We start from the raw sequence: 19,229 nt of genomic DNA, 5'->3' as shown, positions 1-19,229 counted from the left end.
TCTCAATAATTGTGGCTATCCATGTGCACATTTATGCTTTGTTTCATTTAAAAAAGGTAAAGTGAAGGGTTTTGGACAATCTTTTAAGGATAAATTCTATTGTTTAAAAAAAAAAGCAACGTGTCAACTCGTAATTTTGATCAATAATTATATATTGAAACTCACCGATAATGTATATGTCAAACCGCTATAGCTAACATCTAATTGCTAAATTAAACTAGGTCTATAATTTAATTTAAATTGTTTATGCTGATTGTCTCTCTTTATTTGTGAATAAGTGCAACTATTTGACTTTTGGACTATTCACATAATAACTTTGATTTAATTTGTTGGAATTTAAATATATAATATCAACTATTTTAAATATTTAATAACCAAATGTCATTGTGTGAACTTCCTTTGTATTTGTTTAGGTGAAACATTTTGCTCCTTGCACTATTAACCTACTCTATTTTTTACTAATGTTTGTGATTTATAAATAAGAAAAAATCTAGGCATGTGATTACTTGTTGGAATTATTTCAATAAATAGATTATTATTAATATTCAATTGTTATAATTTTTACTTATTGATAATTAAAGATATTATTGGTCAAAGTTTTTCATTGGCATATATACGTGTAGGCATGTGATTAGAATGATTTCCATTGATCAATATTTATAGGGCTACAATGAGAATCCTAATCATCTTAGTTAACTAACAAGATATCATAAGATATCCTTATATAAAATATATCCTAAACTTAGGATACGAATATTCTATGAATATTTTCTATTTACATCCCCGCAGCCGAGGCGGGAGAAAATCGAATGCTCAAATTGAATTTGAATCACACATCAAAGGTTAAGGATAGTATGGTAATCCATGCTAAAAAAAGAAGTTGTAGACATGTGCCGGATTGCAGGGTGATAACGATTAGAAGCAACAACCAAGACCTACGTATAGTAGATTAGATAAGCATTGCTAGGCCGGAGGAGAAGAAGAAGAAGAGTCGTGCACAGACTTGGGCCAAAGTTGCAGATCCAGAGAAGAAGAAGCTAAGGTAACTGTAGGGAATATTTTCAAGCCTTAATCCCACTAGCTCGAACCCCACTATGATCATACACTAAAGTACGGTGGCGTCCCAAAAGGGAAGAAGATAGAGCAAAAGAGTCGCCAACAAGTTTTTTTAGGAACTTGTAAATCGTTCATAGGATGAAGGTTACACCCCTTAACGATCCAAGATATCGTCAACTCCATAAGGTCTAGAACTAAATAAGGGTTCGGGGATGATGGTACAAATCCAACCTAAAAGAGATTGAACCTGCCCTAATAATAGGCCTCTACTTTATTCTGATCGTACTCATGTGCGCTTTTTAATTAACATACAATCAATAGATTAACCCTAAACCTGTTTAATCTATGTTGGTTGAATATTAATGCACACATAAACTATTATTGGTGATCACTTGAATTATAATCACAATTAACCCTAAACAAGATTATCATTTATCTTATTAAGCGTGATTACAAGTACAAATTCCCTTTAACATGCATAAAAGGTGATCAAGAAATAACAATAACGTATCAAGCAACATAATAAATAACCATAACAATAATAATAATCGTTATCAAAATAATAGTAATAATAATATTCATAATCATCATAAATTATAACAATTATAATCATAATCATGTTCATGTTAATATTAAAGCATAATAATAGCAAGATCCTAGGCATGATACTAACAAGATTAATAGCAAACCCTAGCATGTCACTAAGCAATAAAAATCAAGTCTTTAACCCTAACATGATACTAACAATCATAAATATTAGGGAGAAAATAGGAAGCATCGTAACAATCATATTTAATATTAAAAATACCGTAGACATGATACTAGGAATATCATAATAACAATGTAAACATGATTTCTACATCATAACCTCAATAAATCAATTAAAGTACTTACTTTGATGCTTCGTACCTCTTTCTAATAACAAAATACACACGTTAGTAACTTCAAGGAAAATAATAATCAAACAATCAAATTAAATAATTGAAAGAGAGATTTGGGACCAAACCCTCAGAAATTAAAACCTTTCACATCTAGGGCGAAGACAACTTCGAATATGGCTAGGTGTTTCTTGATCTTGTGAATGCGGAATTTTGTATGAAAACAAAGTAAGAAAGAATTGAATGTTTTAGGAGATGAATGAATTAGAGAATGCTAAAGAATTAATGATTGTTCATGAAAGCTTGCGAATGAAGAGAATTGGTGAATGAAAACGGAGTTTTTGATACGATATTTATAAAGAAAATCAGCCAAAAAAGATAATTTAACAAAACAGAGTCTGACGCTCAGGAAACAGAGCTGGCGCCAACCCTGGCTAGCTGGCGCCAGTCACCAATGGCTAGCGCCAGGCGCTAATGGCTAGCGCCAAGCCTGGTTCCACGCGCCAAGGCCTGGGGTTGGACGCCAAACTTGATTTCAACACGTTTTCGAAAATCTGATAAATTTCCCGTACTGGAGGATAAAATAATATAATTTCTTCGAAAATGCTATTTGATTTTGATTAAAACTCTGAAAAGTCAACAAAGTCAACTTATCAATGCTAATTGAATTAGGAATGAAAAGAACCTTCTAGAAGATTAAAACCATTCCTAATTGCATTAGGAATGATAAATCATATTAGGCCCTCCCCTAGATCATTGGGCCGCACATAAGGCTCAAAACGGGCCCAGTTTAGTAAATTGGCCATAACTTCCTCAATATTCATCGGAATTGGGCTTATAATATATCGTTGGAAAGCTCTTGTCAAGCCCCATCCAACTAAACCATTATTGGACCCATATCATGGACCAACCAAACTAGATTGACTGTTTTCTTAAAATAAAGTTTTCAAAAAATAGAGAGAAAAGAAAAGAAAATAAAAAACTTTCCGCAACACTAGACCTTCCACACTTTTGTTTCATTCGATTATGATTCGACGTGAAAGGTACTCATCACTGGGTTTGGTTTTGGGGAGACACAAATGGGCGTCTACAGTAACAAACCATCATAAGAGTGAAGATACTAAATTACTACGAGAAATCACATTTGAAGAAAAACAAATAAGATAGCCTAAATCCCGGCCCACACCACTTGACCATTAGGAATTATATACCTCTAAAAAAAAGATGACCCACACAACAAGATAAATTCCACTAATTTAAAACAAGTAGCCTTTGGACTTAGAAAGACGTAATCCATCACATACACTTACGATAAAATTAATTTTTTTTTTTAAAAAAAAATTCAAAAAATTGGTGCTGCTGCATAAAATCTAACACATGCCTCTAAGCTGTAATGTACGTATTTAAACAAGGCTCCAAGTCCAACTAAGGTGGTGGGGGACGACTTTGCTGGTGTTGTTGTTGTTGTTGTTGGTGAGGAATATTCCGGCAACAACAACATCGAGAAAAAGAAGACTAACAAAGTGGTGGGCTATCTTGTGGGTATGGTTCATCCAAGACTACTATTTGTCATAGGATACGCTATGCAAAATTACAATTCACTCACAAATTAGACTAATGAAGGAGGACTGTGAGTGAGGAAGGTGTGGCGTATTAATTGGAGAGCCAAGAGGTAGAGGTGGTGCACGAATCTCCTAAGTGTGGTGGGAAGTCAAAGTACAAGAAGGGTTGTCGGTGCTAGTTAACCATCATACTCCATAATTAAATCGCGGGAAGCAAAAAAAATGTGTTTTTGTGTAATCATTTGTTAATCCCGTTGGTGGGTTTAGATTTCAACAGAAATTTTTAGATCTAAACAATCCCAAGATCTAACCTAAACTATGATACCATGTCAGATAATATAAGATTCCTTGATCAAAGTGAGTTCCATTTTTCAATATATATAAGGTTACAATAGGAGGCATAATCGAGGGAACCCCAATTAATATATGGGATTACATAAAGTCTTATATGTGGCTGGCCACACCGTGTGACAGGGGTTATTTCGTAGTTTAATAGGGGGTACTTGATCGGTGTTAAAGGAGTTACTCCGTCAATGTTATTGGGTTACTCGGTTAGTGTTATAGAGGTTACTTAGTCAGTATTATAGGGGTTACCTAGTCAGTGTTACATGGGTAACTTTGTTCTTTTATAAGTGGTCACACGGTATGGCTAGCCACATACAAGATAGGTTGTTGTGATTAACATTCCAAGTTAATCTCCTCTCACAACTTTATGCATATATTTATGTGCCACTTTACTTTTTTACTTTTATTATTTATGGAAAATAAAAGTAAAACAATATATTGTGAGAGGAGATATATATTCATGTTTATCTCATAGATAAACTTGAATTTTTCCGTCATGATCATATTAGGTAACTAATAAGATATCATAAAAATATTCTTAACAAAATTGATCCTAAACTTAAGATAAGAATATTCTATGGGTATTTTCTATCAGTGCACAAATAAAGTCAAAATCTGATTAAATTAATATACCACAAAATTCAATAAATTAGATCAGATTTTTTGTATAAATTAGGTGATTTGAACCTAGCCTTAATTTGTAGAAAAGTCAGGATTTATTTTGAAACAAAGAGAGTACAATGTACAATCGCTTTTGAAGTGCAAATTTTCCATACATAGCATACCTTATTGATCGCGGTTATATTATAACCTCTCCAAATCTATTCTATGGTTACATTTTTACCTCAATATTATATACGTAGTTAAAGTTGTGCATTGGAGATTGTAAAAGTCAAATTGTAACATAAAAAAAGCGACAGATAAAGTATTATACACGAAATACATTATGAGTACTATAAATAAATGCATTGACAAACGTGAAAATTTAAGTATCACACAGACAAACTAAAAATAAACCCAACAAATGGTTGAGAAACATTAAAAGTAAAAAAGAAAAAAAAAAGACAATTTTGAAAAAAAAAAAACAAAGGAAAGAATGAGTTCTTCCTCCTACCTTTCCCCTCTCCAACCATCTTAGGCCGCCACCACCACCACCACCTCTTCCGCCGCCGCTACCACCGTCATCTCTGCCGCAACACCTCCTTCTTTTCCTTTTCAATCAAAAAATTCTCTTTCTTCCATCTTTGTTCGATCCAGTGAGGCAAATCCGACGGAAATTGGAGCTCCGTTTTAGTGAAGAAGAAAGCAAGGTTTGTTTTTATGGTTTTTTTTTTCTTTATTTTCTCTATGAATTTGAACTGGGTTTTTGATTTTTTTCCATTTTAAAAGCATTAATGGGTAGCCTAGATTTAACCCAGAAAGATTAGTTTATTGTACTAATTTAAATCATTTTATCTGATTTGGGATTTTTTTTTTTTTTGGGGTTCTGACGGTGTGAGAATCTTGGGAGGCTTCAATTCAATTGATTGCGGCTTCGTCGGAAACGGGATGCTATTTCTTAGATTTACATTTTATTTTTTTTTTTTATTTTTTTTTTCAAATATTTTTCTCTTCGATTTTTTTTGTTATATATTTTTTTTTGTTATTAAAGTTTTTTCAATTAGTAATGTGAACCAATTTTGCCTGCATTTATGCCTCAAAATGAAAGGGAAACTACTCCGTAGAATTTATCAATTTAGTGCAAAGTAAATGTTACATTAAGTTCATTTTTAGACCCTTAAAATGTCTAAGAATTGTTATTGGGTAGTTGAAGAAATAAAAGGTAAAGAAAGTTAGCAATGTAGTTCATATGTGTGATGGTCCATTGGTCCTATTCCAATTATAAGCATGCTAGGGAAGAGTTGTTAATTCGGAACATTCGCATAGCTTCCGAGATTTGTTGTCAAGAACCCTTCTAAATGATGTGATGGACTTGGATTTACAGGTAGAATGTAGCTAACAAATTGGCGATAAGTATAAATACTATTGCTATGTATGCATTAATACGTAATATAACTTTTTTTTTCGTGGTTCTAATTGGGTTTTGAATCGAATAAATGTATAGCGTTGCTAATAGTTGCTTCAACTTCGTAAGAATAAGAGGACTTGTTTATGACCATTTCATTATCTATGATGAGAAGTTGTGATAAAATATGCTTTCTTTTTTTTGGAATTGCCATAGGAAGGTGTATTATAAATGTCACAAATATAGTTAAATAGATTAGGTTTGGTTGGTTCTATGCTCTTGTCTTTCTCTACATGTTAAGATGTGTAATCGCTTATGTTCTTTGTATGTAGTGCTCTTTTCCTATTTTTTTTCCTCTCTATGTACCATGTTTGCTAGTTGAGGGGGCTGGGGAGGTAGTATAGGCTACTGCATAACTTTTTATCATACACAAAATGTTAGTTGAGATTGATCAAAAGATGAGGATTCTATGTTACATGAAATTGGTGATGACATGCGGCCTTTATACAAGATTAATCTACTCTAATGCTAGTGTATATATGCAAGATGTTAATCAAAACAGATTGCCCTTCAACAACGTCATTACCATACCCCACTTGCAGCATTGAGTAATTGTGTTTACGTCATGTTCATAGATGAACCTTGCTAAGTGTATTCAAGATAGTTTTTGATGTGGTATTTACTCACAGAAAAGTATCAATTGTTGAAGGGAGTTATTGTGGAAAAGCTGTTTTACGCAGGTATGAAGTGGTATGAAGTGCAGTCGTACAGAAAAATCGATGATGTTTATGCAAAACCCACCATGTTTTATGTTAGAATGATGTGGCGAATCTTGTTGGCTCCTTTTTAAGAAAAGAATTTTCTGTTTTCTAATTTAGCTTTGTTTTCAAATGTGAAATTTTCATACTGGTTAACATGATTGTGTATTTGTGTTGGTAAGTGCAAAAAATATCATATACAGTAAGAATATAAATAGAGTATAACATACTTGTATGCATGTATTAATTTTTTTCTTTCTTTTTTTCCCAATAATGGGAAGAAGTGTAGTCACATAAATCTACAAGAAACACATAAGGAATTGTTTATGAAATAGTTTAAGGATGGGAAATTGGTTCTACTTGTTGCGTACTTTGGTCTGGCGGTGGATCTAGTAGTACACTAGGTATACATGTAATGTGATTGGAGTGGTAAAATAGTATTGTGGTACTGGTTCTGTATTTTGTCTTAGTGGGTTGTGACAAATAACTATATGTGCTTAGCTGGGATAGTTGATCTTGTTTCTTTAGAATATACTTCGATGAAAATTTCTTTACTTAATGCATTGCTGATAAAATGATGTGAGAGTGAGAATACATAGTTCCTGCAATGTTACTTGAAACAGCAAATATGCTGGCCTGTCCTTTCTCTATGGGAACCAAGTGGTGATAGAGCTGTTTAAAGTGGTGTACCTCTAATTCATGGCTGTCTGAGTAGTATTGTGTGAAAAGGGGCCCTTTGGGTCCTTGTTCCCCTTGTTGCATTAAAGTGTATAGGATGATTTCCTCATCCGCTAGCTCATCAATTGTACTCGATAACAGAACAGCTGCGCTCTTTTCACCTTAAAAGAAAAAAAAAAAAGTTTCAGGGGAGATTAGTTCAAAAAGGCTCCGATAAGCTGCAATTCTTTCTGAGGGGCTTCCCTAGTTCAATTCACTAATAATTATAAGTAAGTTCTGATAAGTTTAGAGAAAGGTTTTTAGGTGAATTAAAGGAAATCAAATCATAATGGTGTATTAGAATCACAGAATGGTCTCTCCTGGACGGAGGGTATATGGAAACAAAAAATTTCTCTGCTTCTGCAGGGGTAAGCTGTATATCTTACTACATCCGACCCTTGCATAATTGGATTCTTGTTTGCTGGTGGTTTTGTTGTAGTGGCTTATGAAGTTTGACTACTTTGTTGCTTTAGCTACTATTTGCTCACTTTTTGTTTAATGAGCTAATCTATTCTTCTTTTTCATAAATATATTGGACTGGTTGGATCAGCTGATTAGGAGTTAATTAAGGATTGGATAATTTGGTCTACAGCTGAAGGCTTGAGCAGCATATTGTGTGGAATCAGAAACATTCTCCAGCATTACAAAATTGAATCTGGTACTTTTTAGTTGAACTCAACAAGATTTTCCATTTGATTTGACAACATGCACATGTACAGACATCTTGATTATTGTGAATATTGGGAACCAGCAAGTTACTCCAACTTACTAAATATTAATCATCTGGGTATCAATGTTTAAATATAACTAGGCTGCAGTTTGATACATTCGCCATGCACAAGCCAAAGAAAAGAAATCTGCAATCACCTCAGAAGTCAGCAGACTGGTTAGAATATATTAATGATTGCCTGCCTGCACTAGTAATACCTGTTGGTCCTCGATTTCAAGCTGATGTGCCAGAATGGACGAGTGCATCTAATCATATGTACGAAAATGGTGATTTGGATACTTCAAAGTGGTTAGGTACCAGAGTTTGGGCCTTTCAAAATGATAGTACAGATTCAGGAGGTAAAATAGGAAAGGGAAGGCCTGAATCCTGCTCTTGCTCTTCTCCTGGTTCTTTACAGTGTGCAAAACAACATATTTCGGAAGCAAGAGCAAGGTTGCAATCTGACCTGGGCCCTGCATATAAGAGTTGGAAGTTTGACGAGATGGGTGAAGATGTTGGCAAGTCCTGGAGCTCAAAACAGAAAAAGAAGTTTGATAGCCTTGTCTGTGCAAATCCGTTGTCACATGGTAAGAGTTTTCTGCAGCCAGCCGAATCATCCTTCCCATCTAAGACCAGGAAAGATATTGTCAGTTATTATCTGAATGTATATGTTCCTAAGCGCATTAGCATAATAACTCGGTTGGGATATATAGTGCTTGATAGTGATGATGACGAGGTGGAGGAAGCCCCAAATACCAAGAGCTCTCAGAAAAGACCGCGACCCAATAGTGATGATAGTACAAAACTTGCCAAGTCCCACTACTTGACTGGGAGAAGATGACACACCGGACCCAGTGTCTTACTGAACAACTCTTTACAGGTTTCCTTTTAGTTCAGACTTCAGAGGATTCCCCCTTTTTTGGGTTTTTGCCTGTAATGGTTGCACATTACAGTGCAAAAATAGCGAAACTAGGAATAGCAAAATTTAGGCCTGAACTTTGTGATTATACACCCTAACGGGGATTTTCTTGCGGCAAACTCGTCTCAATGTTGAGAAAGCTGTGTGCATCTAGGAAAGTCAAGCTGCACAGTTTTGTGACACTATTTTTTTCTGCTCATATTGTGCTGGTAATAGAAACATCCTTGTTCTACTGCAAATTTATCGTCTACAACCTGGTCTCACCCCTTTCCCCCCTTTTCAATGAAAACTCCTCTTGTGCGGAAGTAATAGTAACATTGAGAGCATGTTTAGTAAGAGTGATATTTTGGTTAGAAACGGATTTATCATTAGAGTGTTTGGTTAGATGGTTTGGGTAATAGTTTTCACCTATTTATGTAGTAGAGTATCATTTTTCTAAAACTTAAGGTAATTTCCCTTACCTTCCTCGGAGAAAAAGAGAGGGAGTTAGTTTAGGTATTTCATCTTCATGGTTAACCCAAACAAATGAAAAAGTAGTTAGATTATTCTTTTTCTCCCTCTTATTTGCTTTTTTATCATTTCGTTTTCAATGTTTATAACAAACACCCCATGATAGTGTACATGACCTAAATGTGATCAGTAAAATGTGATCAGTAAATCCGGACATAGGTAGTACTAAGGAATTATTTTGCATTGTACAGGGAAAGATGAAGTGAATCTAGTGCTATACTGGCTATGTTAATGCTCAAACTAGTATCACTTCCGTGCCCAAAAATTCGCTACTTTGCAACTGTTTTGGAATAAGAGGTTTTTAAGCTTTGAACAGGATGAGAAGATCTAGGGTTCTGAAAATAACCCCAGAACAACGTCAAGGTTGCCCTTTATAATCGAAAAATTTTAGCTGGCATATACAAATGTTACAATCATCATACAGTACAAGGAATGGTTTAAAACTAAAAAGGGTGAAACAGACATTTTTGTATTTAACTGTTTGTTAAACTATGAACGTTTGTTTTGTTTTTCTCGGACTCGTTGAAAAACTTGGATTAACCCATGTCATATGCCACGAAATTGCACTCCTCCTGTCATCTGCTGCATCATCTCACTTCACAAAATCACAACCTCATACTCCCTCCCATCCCATTAGATTTGCTCATTCAACCCTTTTTGTACGAGTTTTTGGGGTCAAATAGAGCGATCTTAGTGAGATTGAGAGAGTAATAAAAAAGAGTAGCCTCTGAAAAAATATTTTTTTTGCTAGTTAAATTGATAGACCAAATCACCAAGAATAGTCAGTAGTTCAGTACTCAGAGCCTGCCTGAGTTAAAGAAACCTCACTTAATAAATTGTATTTTGCAAACCTCAGCCCCAAAAATATGAAAAAACCAACATAACACAATGCATGTTACAATTACTCCGTTTGAACAATGAAAGCGTCGCCAAACATCATTACACTAAAAGATAATAAATCACACAAAAGCAAAGCATACAATCACATAAGAACAATTGTTAGCATAATTGAGATCATGATCATGTTATTTGAAAATGCATCAAAGTGTTTTAAAAGGTAAATTACTAATAAGTTTTATAGTAGAAGCAACATGAAACAAGATTACAAGTGTCTTTACAGAATGCCCTGAAACTGAAAACTCATATCAACATATACTGCTCTATTGTTTCAGTAATCAGTATTACAACCTTAATACACTTCTAGCCAAAGATTTTGAGTTCTTCAATCTACTTTTTCCTAACCTATTTCTCCTACGGCTCCTCAATGGCGTCAAATAAAATCGTAACAAGCCATTATCGAGGGGGTGATTAGGTGAGTTAGTGTACCTAGCGCTTCGATTCCTCTGTAAAACAACAGGTTCCTGCCTACTCCTAACAATGGCCTTTGATTCGTTCCTACTTGCTACTCCACCAACTGAACCAACTATCGTGGAAGAGCCTCTAGAGCTCGATGTGCTATGGCTTCGTGTAAGTTTCCTTCCACGGATGTCTGCAGAATCAGCATCAGGACTCTCTGAATGTTCTCTATCGCCTTCTTCGTTCCCAAATTTGTCTCCCTTTTTTCGATTTAGCAATCCCCAAATACTCCACAACTTGCTCCATTGGCGACATTTCTTGAACCCCTTCCCATTACTGCTGCTAGAGACGGATGCAAGGTCTTTAGACGCCGTCTCAAAGCTCTCTGAGCTATTATCATCTCTTAAAGAACTCGAATTCAACCTCCATTCATTCAACTCTTTCTCAGTTATGAGCAACTTAGTCCCATTAAAGATCCCAATAGCAGCAGGTGAAACCCTGGCATTCGATATTCCCTTAGCTTCAACATCCTCAATCACATTCACCCCCACATCCCTCCTTACTGAGCTCGCAGATCGATCAAACCCATTCCTCCACCTCTCCCTATCACTCCCACTCTCCACCTTCGTCTTCCCTTCACTCAATACTCGATTATCAAACCCGTAAACTGTAGCCATAGCATTCTCAATAACCGAAACCATAGGGGCATTTCCATTCGCATTACCACGAGACAATGCTGCTCTCCCACCTAGCATATACCCGTCCCAAGACGCCCTCGGAGCATCAAACTCACTCCTCCCCACCTCATCAATCGACATTCTACCACAATCAACCGATGCCCTCCCTAAATCAATTGAAAACCTAGGGTCTGTATCACAAGACCTCCTCCCAAACCCACCACAATCAATCGAAGCTCTACCTAAATCAATCGAGCCTCGAGGATCGGTATCACAAGACCGCCTTCCGAACCCATAATCACCAACCTCTGATTGAGTATCCCTCAACCTCCTCCCTCTCAAATTCTCAAGCTTCATCTCCCCCAAACCAACACCACCATTGTTGCTTGTTCTTCCATTACAATCACTATTCTCTCTCTTCTGCTTCTTCCCCCATTTTCGAAACTTCTTACTGAATACAGAAGCAGCAATCCAGAAACTTCCAGCAATTTCCTTAAAATCCTTCTTATTACTACTATTTTTAGCTTGCAATTCAAGATCTATAAACTCTTTCATAGTCCTATTAGCTTCCTCAAATTCATCTTCTACATTTCTAAAATTAGAAACCCTAGGTTTAACTTCTACTTGTATTTCACCTTCAACTACTTCAATCTCTTCCTCCTCGGGAACAGGACAAGTACCTTTACTCAAAAACCCTAAATTCCTCGATTGAACTGAAACGACGTCGTCCTCTTCATCGTTATCATCATCAATATCAAACAAAGACGACAACGATTTCCGACCACGAACATCGCAAGATCTCCGGCGAGGCTCCATTCCGATGACAACATCACAGTTCTTCGCTGAGAAAGTCTTGCACCGCCGTAACTCCGGCAAAACTCCGGCGGAAGTAGCAGCAGAAGTTGAAGCTTCACCGCTGCAAGAAGAAGATGGGTTGAGGAGAGAGAGTCGCTCCCGAAGACATGGCGCACAAAGACCAGTAGTAGTGGGAAGATTAGGGTGACGATGGCATGGAGTAAGACGGCGAGGTTTAGGGTTTGGCGGTGGTTGCGCCATTGTTGAAGGTAGAAGAAGTTTACGCCATTTTTGAGGAGAGAGAAAATGGTGTTCTTTGCTTTGAGAAAGGGGAAATCTAAGTTACAGCTTTCACTTGGTTAGAGGTTTTGGTTTCATTGGATTCGTAAATTTTTGGGGTTTTTTTTTTTAATTTTTAATTTTAAATTTTGATTTTTTGGGTTTTTTGAGATTATTTTTGCTCTAGTCGTTTCTTTGTGTGTGTCTTGTTTTTCTGTGGAATTTCTGACTATCTCGTGCTGTCTGTAGGGATTTATTATTTGTTTATTTATTTGCACTTTAAAATAAATAAATAAATAAATAAACCATTTGTTTATTTGTAGTGCGAAATACAAATAATAATGTTATTTGTTGTTGTGATTTATTTTGGATTTCTAGGGTGTAGGGTGGTCTAGATTAGCATCATCAAATGATCATATGCACGAATGGTTTTTAGGCACTAATGAGTGTAATGAGGACAATTCTACTAAAGTGTGGTCTTAATAATGTGTACTAAATCTACTAATCATAGCACACTATTGTTTTATGACAATTGATTTTTGTTGTCATATTGATTTGAATAATGAGATTTGAACATGATTATTAGAATTAAATGGTTAATTTGAGTCGAGTTTTATTAAACTTGAAATTGAACTGATTTGAAGATTAATTGGTATAAGACTCCTATCAAATATATATTAAATACAAATTAAAGTTGATATATTAGGTGGCTCACTAGCATGGCACAATTTGCTAATCCGGTATGCGGGATCGGATCATGCATGAGCTTTATTTATGAAAGATCAGCACAAGCCTGACACAACACAATTGTTTTTTGACTCGCTTTAAATACGACCTATTTGAACACAACACACACTAGAAGGTCTTCAGCGGCATGTACCTAACAACCACAACCCCCATGTTTACTACATATACTAATCTAGATTAGTTAAATAAAACCCATTTAACCATCTTTTTATCATCCGTTACTTGTTAGCTAATACAAGTAATGGGTTAAAGAGTTAAGTGGTCACAAATTACTTGCTACCAGTAACAAAGCTACTATGGAGAAAGCGAAAGGAACAATTGAAGCAAGTAAGGAAGAATCAGAAATTGTATCCAAACTTGATGTTCATCCTCATCGTCCTAATCTCGATTTCAGTTTCTATGAAGATTTCACCTTACGCGGTATCCGAGTTGACCGAGTTCAACCCCAACTCGTCGTCTGTTCATTCAAGGTTCCTCCTAGACTCACTGTAAGTTTCATTAAAACCCCATTTCTTTCTTGTACAAATCAATTTAACTGATAATGATTTACATGGGTATTTCAATTTATTTTCTGGGTTTTATCTATTTGTTTTTATAATCTTGGAGTGACTTTGATTGGGAAAAAAAAAAAAACCAAATTTATGATTGTAGTTTGAATTTCACCTGATATGTCAGAAATTCTATGTAATTCATATATTAGAGCAACTTAATAGATCAAAGAAGTTTCAATCTTTACAATTTATGAGATTCAATGCTGAAATGTTGTAACAAGAAAGAAGCTAAAAGCTTTAAATGTCTGTTATATATAGTGGCAATTGATAAGTAATACATGTTTGATTCCTCTATGGTGCAGGATAGAAATGGAAATTTAGCATCCGGCGCGATTGCTAACCTTGTTGATGAACTTGGTGCAGTGGTTATTTACAGAGAAGGACTTCCAATGAATGTATCTGTCACCATGTCTATCTCCTATGTGTCAACTGCCAAAGTTGATGTATGTGTAACTTCAATTCTTGAACTTCTTGTAATTGTTTATCATGCTTGTACTTTGGTTTGTTGTATGAGTGACTTGTGATGGTTTGCTTCGTTATGAATGTTAACATGAGCTAATTTGGCTTGGGCAGTGCCAGATCAAATTGGGCAGGCAAAGATTAATTTGACTCAAGAAATATTGTTCCTTTCTCTCTTACCCCTTTACATGTTAGCATATTGTTATACAACATTCTGGGTTCAGTTCTACTTTGCAGAAATAGCCCTGTCTTAATCAAGTTAACATTTATTTAGATATTGACAAAATTCGAATTCTATTTACTTCTGTACATGCGAATTATCCATCCAGATTACATTAGTTGAATTTTATCGTGATTTGCTCTGGTTTTATAGAATATCAAGCAACTCAAAGGGCTGTATTAAGATTGGGGGGGGGGGGGGGGTTCTGGAATTTTCTAATCGAACTTTTGCATTTGGTTGGTATTGCATCTGTAAAATGTTTTTGTATCAGTTGTGTGGTTGTTGGTGTTGTAGCATTAGTTTAGTGAATTTATGACATGATGTTCTGTTTTCTATGATTTGGGTTGCTGGTTGTATATTAATAGATTGATATGATTATATGAGAAATAATCTACTTGGGTTTGTGGGTTTGAAGAACAAACTTTTGTTAGGCATTGTTTTAAGGATGGTAACGAGTCTTTGTTGCCTGGAATCTTGATAAGTGAATGTTCTTTGTAAAGCCTTTTCTTTTATTAAGTGGATGTTTTTCTTTAATTTATGTTACCATTCATTACCACCTCTGTTGGTTGTAATGAATTACGACTATATTGAAAAACAATGAAGAAAACAGATACACAAGCATTTAAAAGTAAACACAGATACATTACTAGGAGTTTAGCACATCAGAATTTCCTATAGAATGGACAATCAGTGCAAAGCATAATTCAGTAGCAACTAACACTCGTATATTTTGTAGGATGAGCTAGAAGTTACCTCAAGGCTTTTGGGACGAAAGGGGTCTGTTTTTGGAACCACTGTTGTGCTCAAGAATAAGGCTACCGGGGAGACTATTGCTGAGGGTCGACATACTCTATTTAGCAAACATGGTAGCAAAATTTGATCTGAACAATGTGTGCCGATTCATGGAAACAAAGTTTGATATGGTAATAGCCTCTAGGAAGAGTTGGAGGCTCTTGGAAGATAAAGTTGTCATGTTAAGTATTGAATTGGCAAATGTGTAGAATATAACGTATTTTTGTAAATTAAATCTCTTTTGTTTCTTCTACTTGATAACCAAATATTATTTCATTATTCTGTCCTATGTTGGATACAACAAGGAATTTTATTTCTTATTTGAGTGCATTTTTTCACGTAATTAACACATATCTAAACTTATTAGACCTTATTTTATTTGAGTATTATTTTTTCACGAAATTAGAAAATAAGGTAAACAAAACAAGGCCTTATTTTATGTAGGCATATTCCCGTGATCATATAGAGAATATTCAAAAGAGCTCAAACATGAATTTTGAGAACTAACTTTGGATGTTTTTTTTGAAACAAACTTCATATGTTATATGTTACAGAAGTAATCCTGTCAAATTAGTAAAAAAACAACAAAGAAACTTTGAGCAAAAAATTAAATAAAACATTGCTATTAATTAAAGTTTAACATATCATAAAAAAAGGCCATAAAAGCAAAGTATTCAACTCCATTCAACTTCCACTACTAATAAATGATGGACTTGTGGCTTTTGCCCTTCGATTTTCTTGGCACATATCATAGTTGAACCTTCAGGATCAAATTTTAGCTCACCTCTGATTGTCTCTTCTATTTTACCTCCAACCTGAACATGTAATTTCACATCCAAAATCAATTTAGTACTAGATTGTACAGCGACTAAATCTTTTGACAATGGTATGTCAATTGCTAATAATCAGAATTTGATGATCTTTGACCACACCACTCCACAACTTCTGACTTTTCCTTTTTAAACAACATGCTTCGATAAAATTTCTTTTCGTAGTTTGTAGAGCACCTGTACTCACTATACCTAGCATAAATACTCCCATAAACTTCAAATGGAGAATTTAAAGACAGTAGTCTGACACGAACTCTTGCAGATACTGCTTCATGGAAGATCACATAATGCACACAGGCAAAACCGTGTTCACCTGTAATAACAGAGGATATGCGCTTGTCATACCACATATGTGTTTTATGAGGATGCCACTTCATACAACCGTTACTGATTTCACGCCCTCCTACATCCTTCAGGTCAAGATGCATAGCAAAGTAACCATTGTCGGCCTCATAACAATTACAAGGCTTTAGCAACGATATAGGCTTATAGGGAAACACTGCTTCAGGTTTCATTTCCTCTCTCTCGAAGATAAGATAACCTTTAAACTCATTTTCAAAGCTGATTGTTTCATACTTGATTGTTCCAGAGACACTCAAAGTACATTCATGACTAAAAGAACCAACATAAACAGAGAACACCTCAACAAGTTCTCGAGAAAATTGTTTTGGCCAGAACCTGAAAATTCAAGAATAGTTCCCAAGGCAATTATTATTCATCTCAAACAATCAGAATCTATATTGATATAGTACAAGATAACAAAGAACATTAAGAACACACACAACACAATAATAATAGAATAAAAATGCATGAGATAACTCAAACCAGTGATCTTTTTGAATAAATCATGTAAAGTATCATACGTTCATACCTCTTTTGTTGAGATTCCTCAATGGTACTAATTCCCCGAACCAAAAGATTTTCATCATCACTACCCGAGGACCCATAATCATCTTCATATATTATTTTATAATTATCATAGCTTATTAGCTCACCAATAAACTCATACTCATCTATATCCCGAAGGCAACCATATGGATGGATAAAAAACAATCCCAAACGGATGCACCAATTTTCCCCCATGAATTTCTTATAACACGGTTCATTACCTGCTTCAGGTTTGCATTCCAAAGTGTCATCACCAGTGACAATTCGTTCACCATTAACTACCAAGTCTGGTTTGATTCGAAGTAATGAATAAGCTGGCACAGCGACCACAGGCAGCCTAGTATCATCATTATTCATGGTCAAAGATATGGATGTATCACAGAGCACGCGTGAAAGTTCCCTCTTACCCTTCACATTAGTACTAGCAGAAATGCTACCACTGACAGTCGCAACTTCATCAGTTTTATCATTTTCAATACCACTTCCATTCTTATAAACTCCAAGAGTAGTTAGAGCAAAGAGTGCACTGCGGAATACAGTATAGTTCAAAGTGACAATCCCATACCCTTTACCTTTACTATCATAAATTACTGATTGTTCTTTGTCATAAACAACCTTATGTCGGAAATCCAACAAATACAATGGTGACATTCCAAGTCTTGTCTACCAGATACAACTTTAACCAAAAATATTTTGGTACCCATCGAGGTTGGTAGCCTTGGAATTTAGGAAGGATTGCACGTCCCTTGTCCAGCATACAGACAGTCACTGGTTGACGGCGGTGTTGTTTGAAGAGAAAAAACTCTTTACCATAATCATTAGTCAATTTTATATGACCATAAATTTCAAAATCATTAATATCATCCCCCTGTGTTGTATCCCTTTGTATAATAACAGAGAAAAACTCAATTATATTTAGTGCTTAAATATCGAAGTTAGGAGGCACAAGTTTTTGAACATCTGATGGCTTCGAACTCTTCTCAGTCTCAACATGCCTGATCAGCACACGATTCTTTTTTAGCAACTTCTACTTCTTCCGGATTATCACGAATTAATTCCAGCATATCTCCGGAAAAATAATCTTCCCAGTTAAATTCTGTGTCCATATTGTGGAGTAATATATTCAGCCTGCAAAAACCACGACATAAATTGATCAGTGACTACCATGTATAATTATTTCTTAGATGATACAACTAAACCAATGAATAATCGTATATACTACTATACAAGATGAGTCAAATAAAAATATGATAGGCCTTTCAATTTCAATTTTACGTAGGAGAGTTGTACGATTAGGTCTAGGCCCGTCCTAACCAACACTCAATCACCATATTAGGCTCAAAAAATCACATTCGCTTAACATAATTAATCGTATAAACTTCCATAACTTGACTAATCTAAATTAATTGTTAAATTGTTTCAAAAAAAATAAACTAATTGTTAAATAATCCAAACCCAGGCTTGTTTCCTCAAAAAAAAAAAAAAAAAAATCCAAACCCAAGCTCCAAAAATCACATAAAACTCTTCTAGCATGAATATATCAATAAAATTACTCGTATCATCTTTCGCAACTTCGGTAATTATAACTATTAGTTCAATATTCCACCTTATAAGAACCCTAAATCAATTATAACCTTAGAAGAACCCTAAATCGACTATAACCTTAGAATATTCCTCGATTGTGAAATTCATAGTCAACGATTAAAAATAACATCTTACCACAGAAGCCGCTTCAATTGAGGAAAGTTAGAGGGACCGCTTCAATGGAAGAGAGAAAGCTCAGGAGCCGCTTCAATGAGAGAGTCTAAAGCTCCAAAGGGGTAAAAACTAAAAAGTAATACGGGGTATAATAATTAGATATTATTTAGATGTAACTACTTGTCAAAAAAAAATTAAAAAATAACTAAAATATCAACGATTACAAGTCTTACAAGTTACGAACTTAGGGCTTGTTTGGTTCACCTTATTTTTGTTTATCTTAATGTCAAATTTGACCAAACTTTGACCTTAAATATACGATAATCTATAAGGAAAAAAATATATCAAATGGGATTTTGTTAAATTCGTAATAATGTATATTTTATTAATATGTGATCGTAATTTTTTTCATTACGAAATTAAAATATTTAGCGATAAAAAACTGCACATAAAATGATGATCTGATCTGAACTTATATCTGATCTGAACTTATATCTGATTTGAACTTATATTTTCTGATCTGATCTGATCTGATCTG

The 19,229-nt window shown here is 34.9% G+C and overlaps 4 protein-coding genes across 5 annotated transcripts; 2 read left to right on the top strand and 2 right to left on the bottom strand.

Moving 5' to 3' along the window:
• The first annotated feature begins 4,495 nt into the window (after positions 1-4,495).
• On the top strand, positions 4,496-9,199 carry LOC110683414 (AT-rich interactive domain-containing protein 2-like). Of its 2 annotated transcripts, none has more exons than XM_021859777.1 (3): positions 4,496-5,151; positions 7,914-7,979; positions 8,133-9,199. In XM_021859777.1, the coding sequence occupies exon 3, from the start codon at positions 8,155-8,157 to the stop codon at positions 8,869-8,871; it is 717 nt and encodes a 238-aa protein (XP_021715469.1). In that variant the 5' UTR covers positions 4,496-5,151; positions 7,914-7,979; positions 8,133-8,154; the 3' UTR covers positions 8,872-9,199. The 2 variants fall into 2 exon arrangements, with proteins under 2 accessions (XP_021715469.1, XP_021715468.1); XM_021859776.1 differs by having other exon boundaries at positions 7,872-7,979.
• Positions 9,200-10,507: 1,308 nt separating this feature from the next.
• LOC110683411 (UPF0503 protein At3g09070, chloroplastic-like) lies at positions 10,508-12,669 on the bottom strand. The gene has a single exon (XM_021859773.1). The coding sequence runs from the start codon at positions 12,486-12,488 to the stop codon at positions 10,641-10,643; it is 1,848 nt and encodes a 615-aa protein (XP_021715465.1). The 5' UTR covers positions 12,489-12,669; the 3' UTR covers positions 10,508-10,640.
• Positions 12,670-13,450: 781 nt separating this feature from the next.
• LOC110683413 (acyl-coenzyme A thioesterase 13-like) lies at positions 13,451-15,626 on the top strand. The gene is made up of 3 exons (XM_021859775.1): positions 13,451-13,741; positions 14,107-14,247; positions 15,220-15,626. Exons 1-3 carry the CDS (start codon positions 13,550-13,552, stop codon positions 15,361-15,363), a joined length of 477 nt encoding a protein of 158 aa, XP_021715467.1. The 5' UTR covers positions 13,451-13,549; the 3' UTR covers positions 15,364-15,626.
• Positions 15,627-15,760: 134 nt separating this feature from the next.
• On the bottom strand, positions 15,761-18,950 carry LOC110683412. Its single transcript, XM_021859774.1, has 3 exons — positions 18,713-18,950; positions 16,977-18,121; positions 15,761-16,783 (listed from the first exon to the last, which is right to left on the bottom strand). Exons 2-3 carry the CDS (start codon positions 17,642-17,644, stop codon positions 16,174-16,176), a joined length of 1,278 nt encoding a protein of 425 aa, XP_021715466.1. The 5' UTR covers positions 17,645-18,121; positions 18,713-18,950; the 3' UTR covers positions 15,761-16,173.
• Between the last annotated feature and the right edge of the window lie 279 nt (positions 18,951-19,229).

The sequence above is a fragment of the Chenopodium quinoa genome, unplaced genomic scaffold (genome assembly GCF_001683475.1).
Source record: "Chenopodium quinoa cultivar QQ74 unplaced genomic scaffold, ASM168347v1, whole genome shotgun sequence".
In the NCBI taxonomy this organism is placed as follows: domain Eukaryota; kingdom Viridiplantae; phylum Streptophyta; class Magnoliopsida; order Caryophyllales; family Amaranthaceae; genus Chenopodium; species Chenopodium quinoa.
The sequence above is the reverse complement of the archived record's forward strand: the minus strand, read 5'-3'. Positions and strand labels throughout refer to the sequence as shown.

Bases quoted from the DNA above. Each gene is read 5' to 3' on its own strand.
- LOC110683414 (XM_021859777.1), top strand. From the start codon at position 8,155: ATGCACAAGCCAAAGAAAAGAAATCTGCAATCACCTCAGAAGTCAGCA.
- LOC110683411 (XM_021859773.1), bottom strand. From the start codon at position 12,488: ATGGCGCAACCACCGCCAAACCCTAAACCTCGCCGTCTTACTCCATGC.
- LOC110683413 (XM_021859775.1), top strand. From the start codon at position 13,550: ATGGAGAAAGCGAAAGGAACAATTGAAGCAAGTAAGGAAGAATCAGAA. The intron at 13,742-14,106 runs GTAAGTTTCATT...TCTATGGTGCAG, and splicing joins AGGTTCCTCCTAGACTCACT to GATAGAAATGGAAATTTAGC. The intron at 14,248-15,219 runs GTATGTGTAACT...TATATTTTGTAG, and splicing joins TGTCAACTGCCAAAGTTGAT to GATGAGCTAGAAGTTACCTC.
- LOC110683412 (XM_021859774.1), bottom strand. From the start codon at position 17,644: ATGTCACCATTGTATTTGTTGGATTTCCGACATAAGGTTGTTTATGAC. The intron at 16,784-16,976 runs GTATGAACGTAT...TTGAATTTTCAG, and splicing joins GAGGAATCTCAACAAAAGAG to GTTCTGGCCAAAACAATTTT.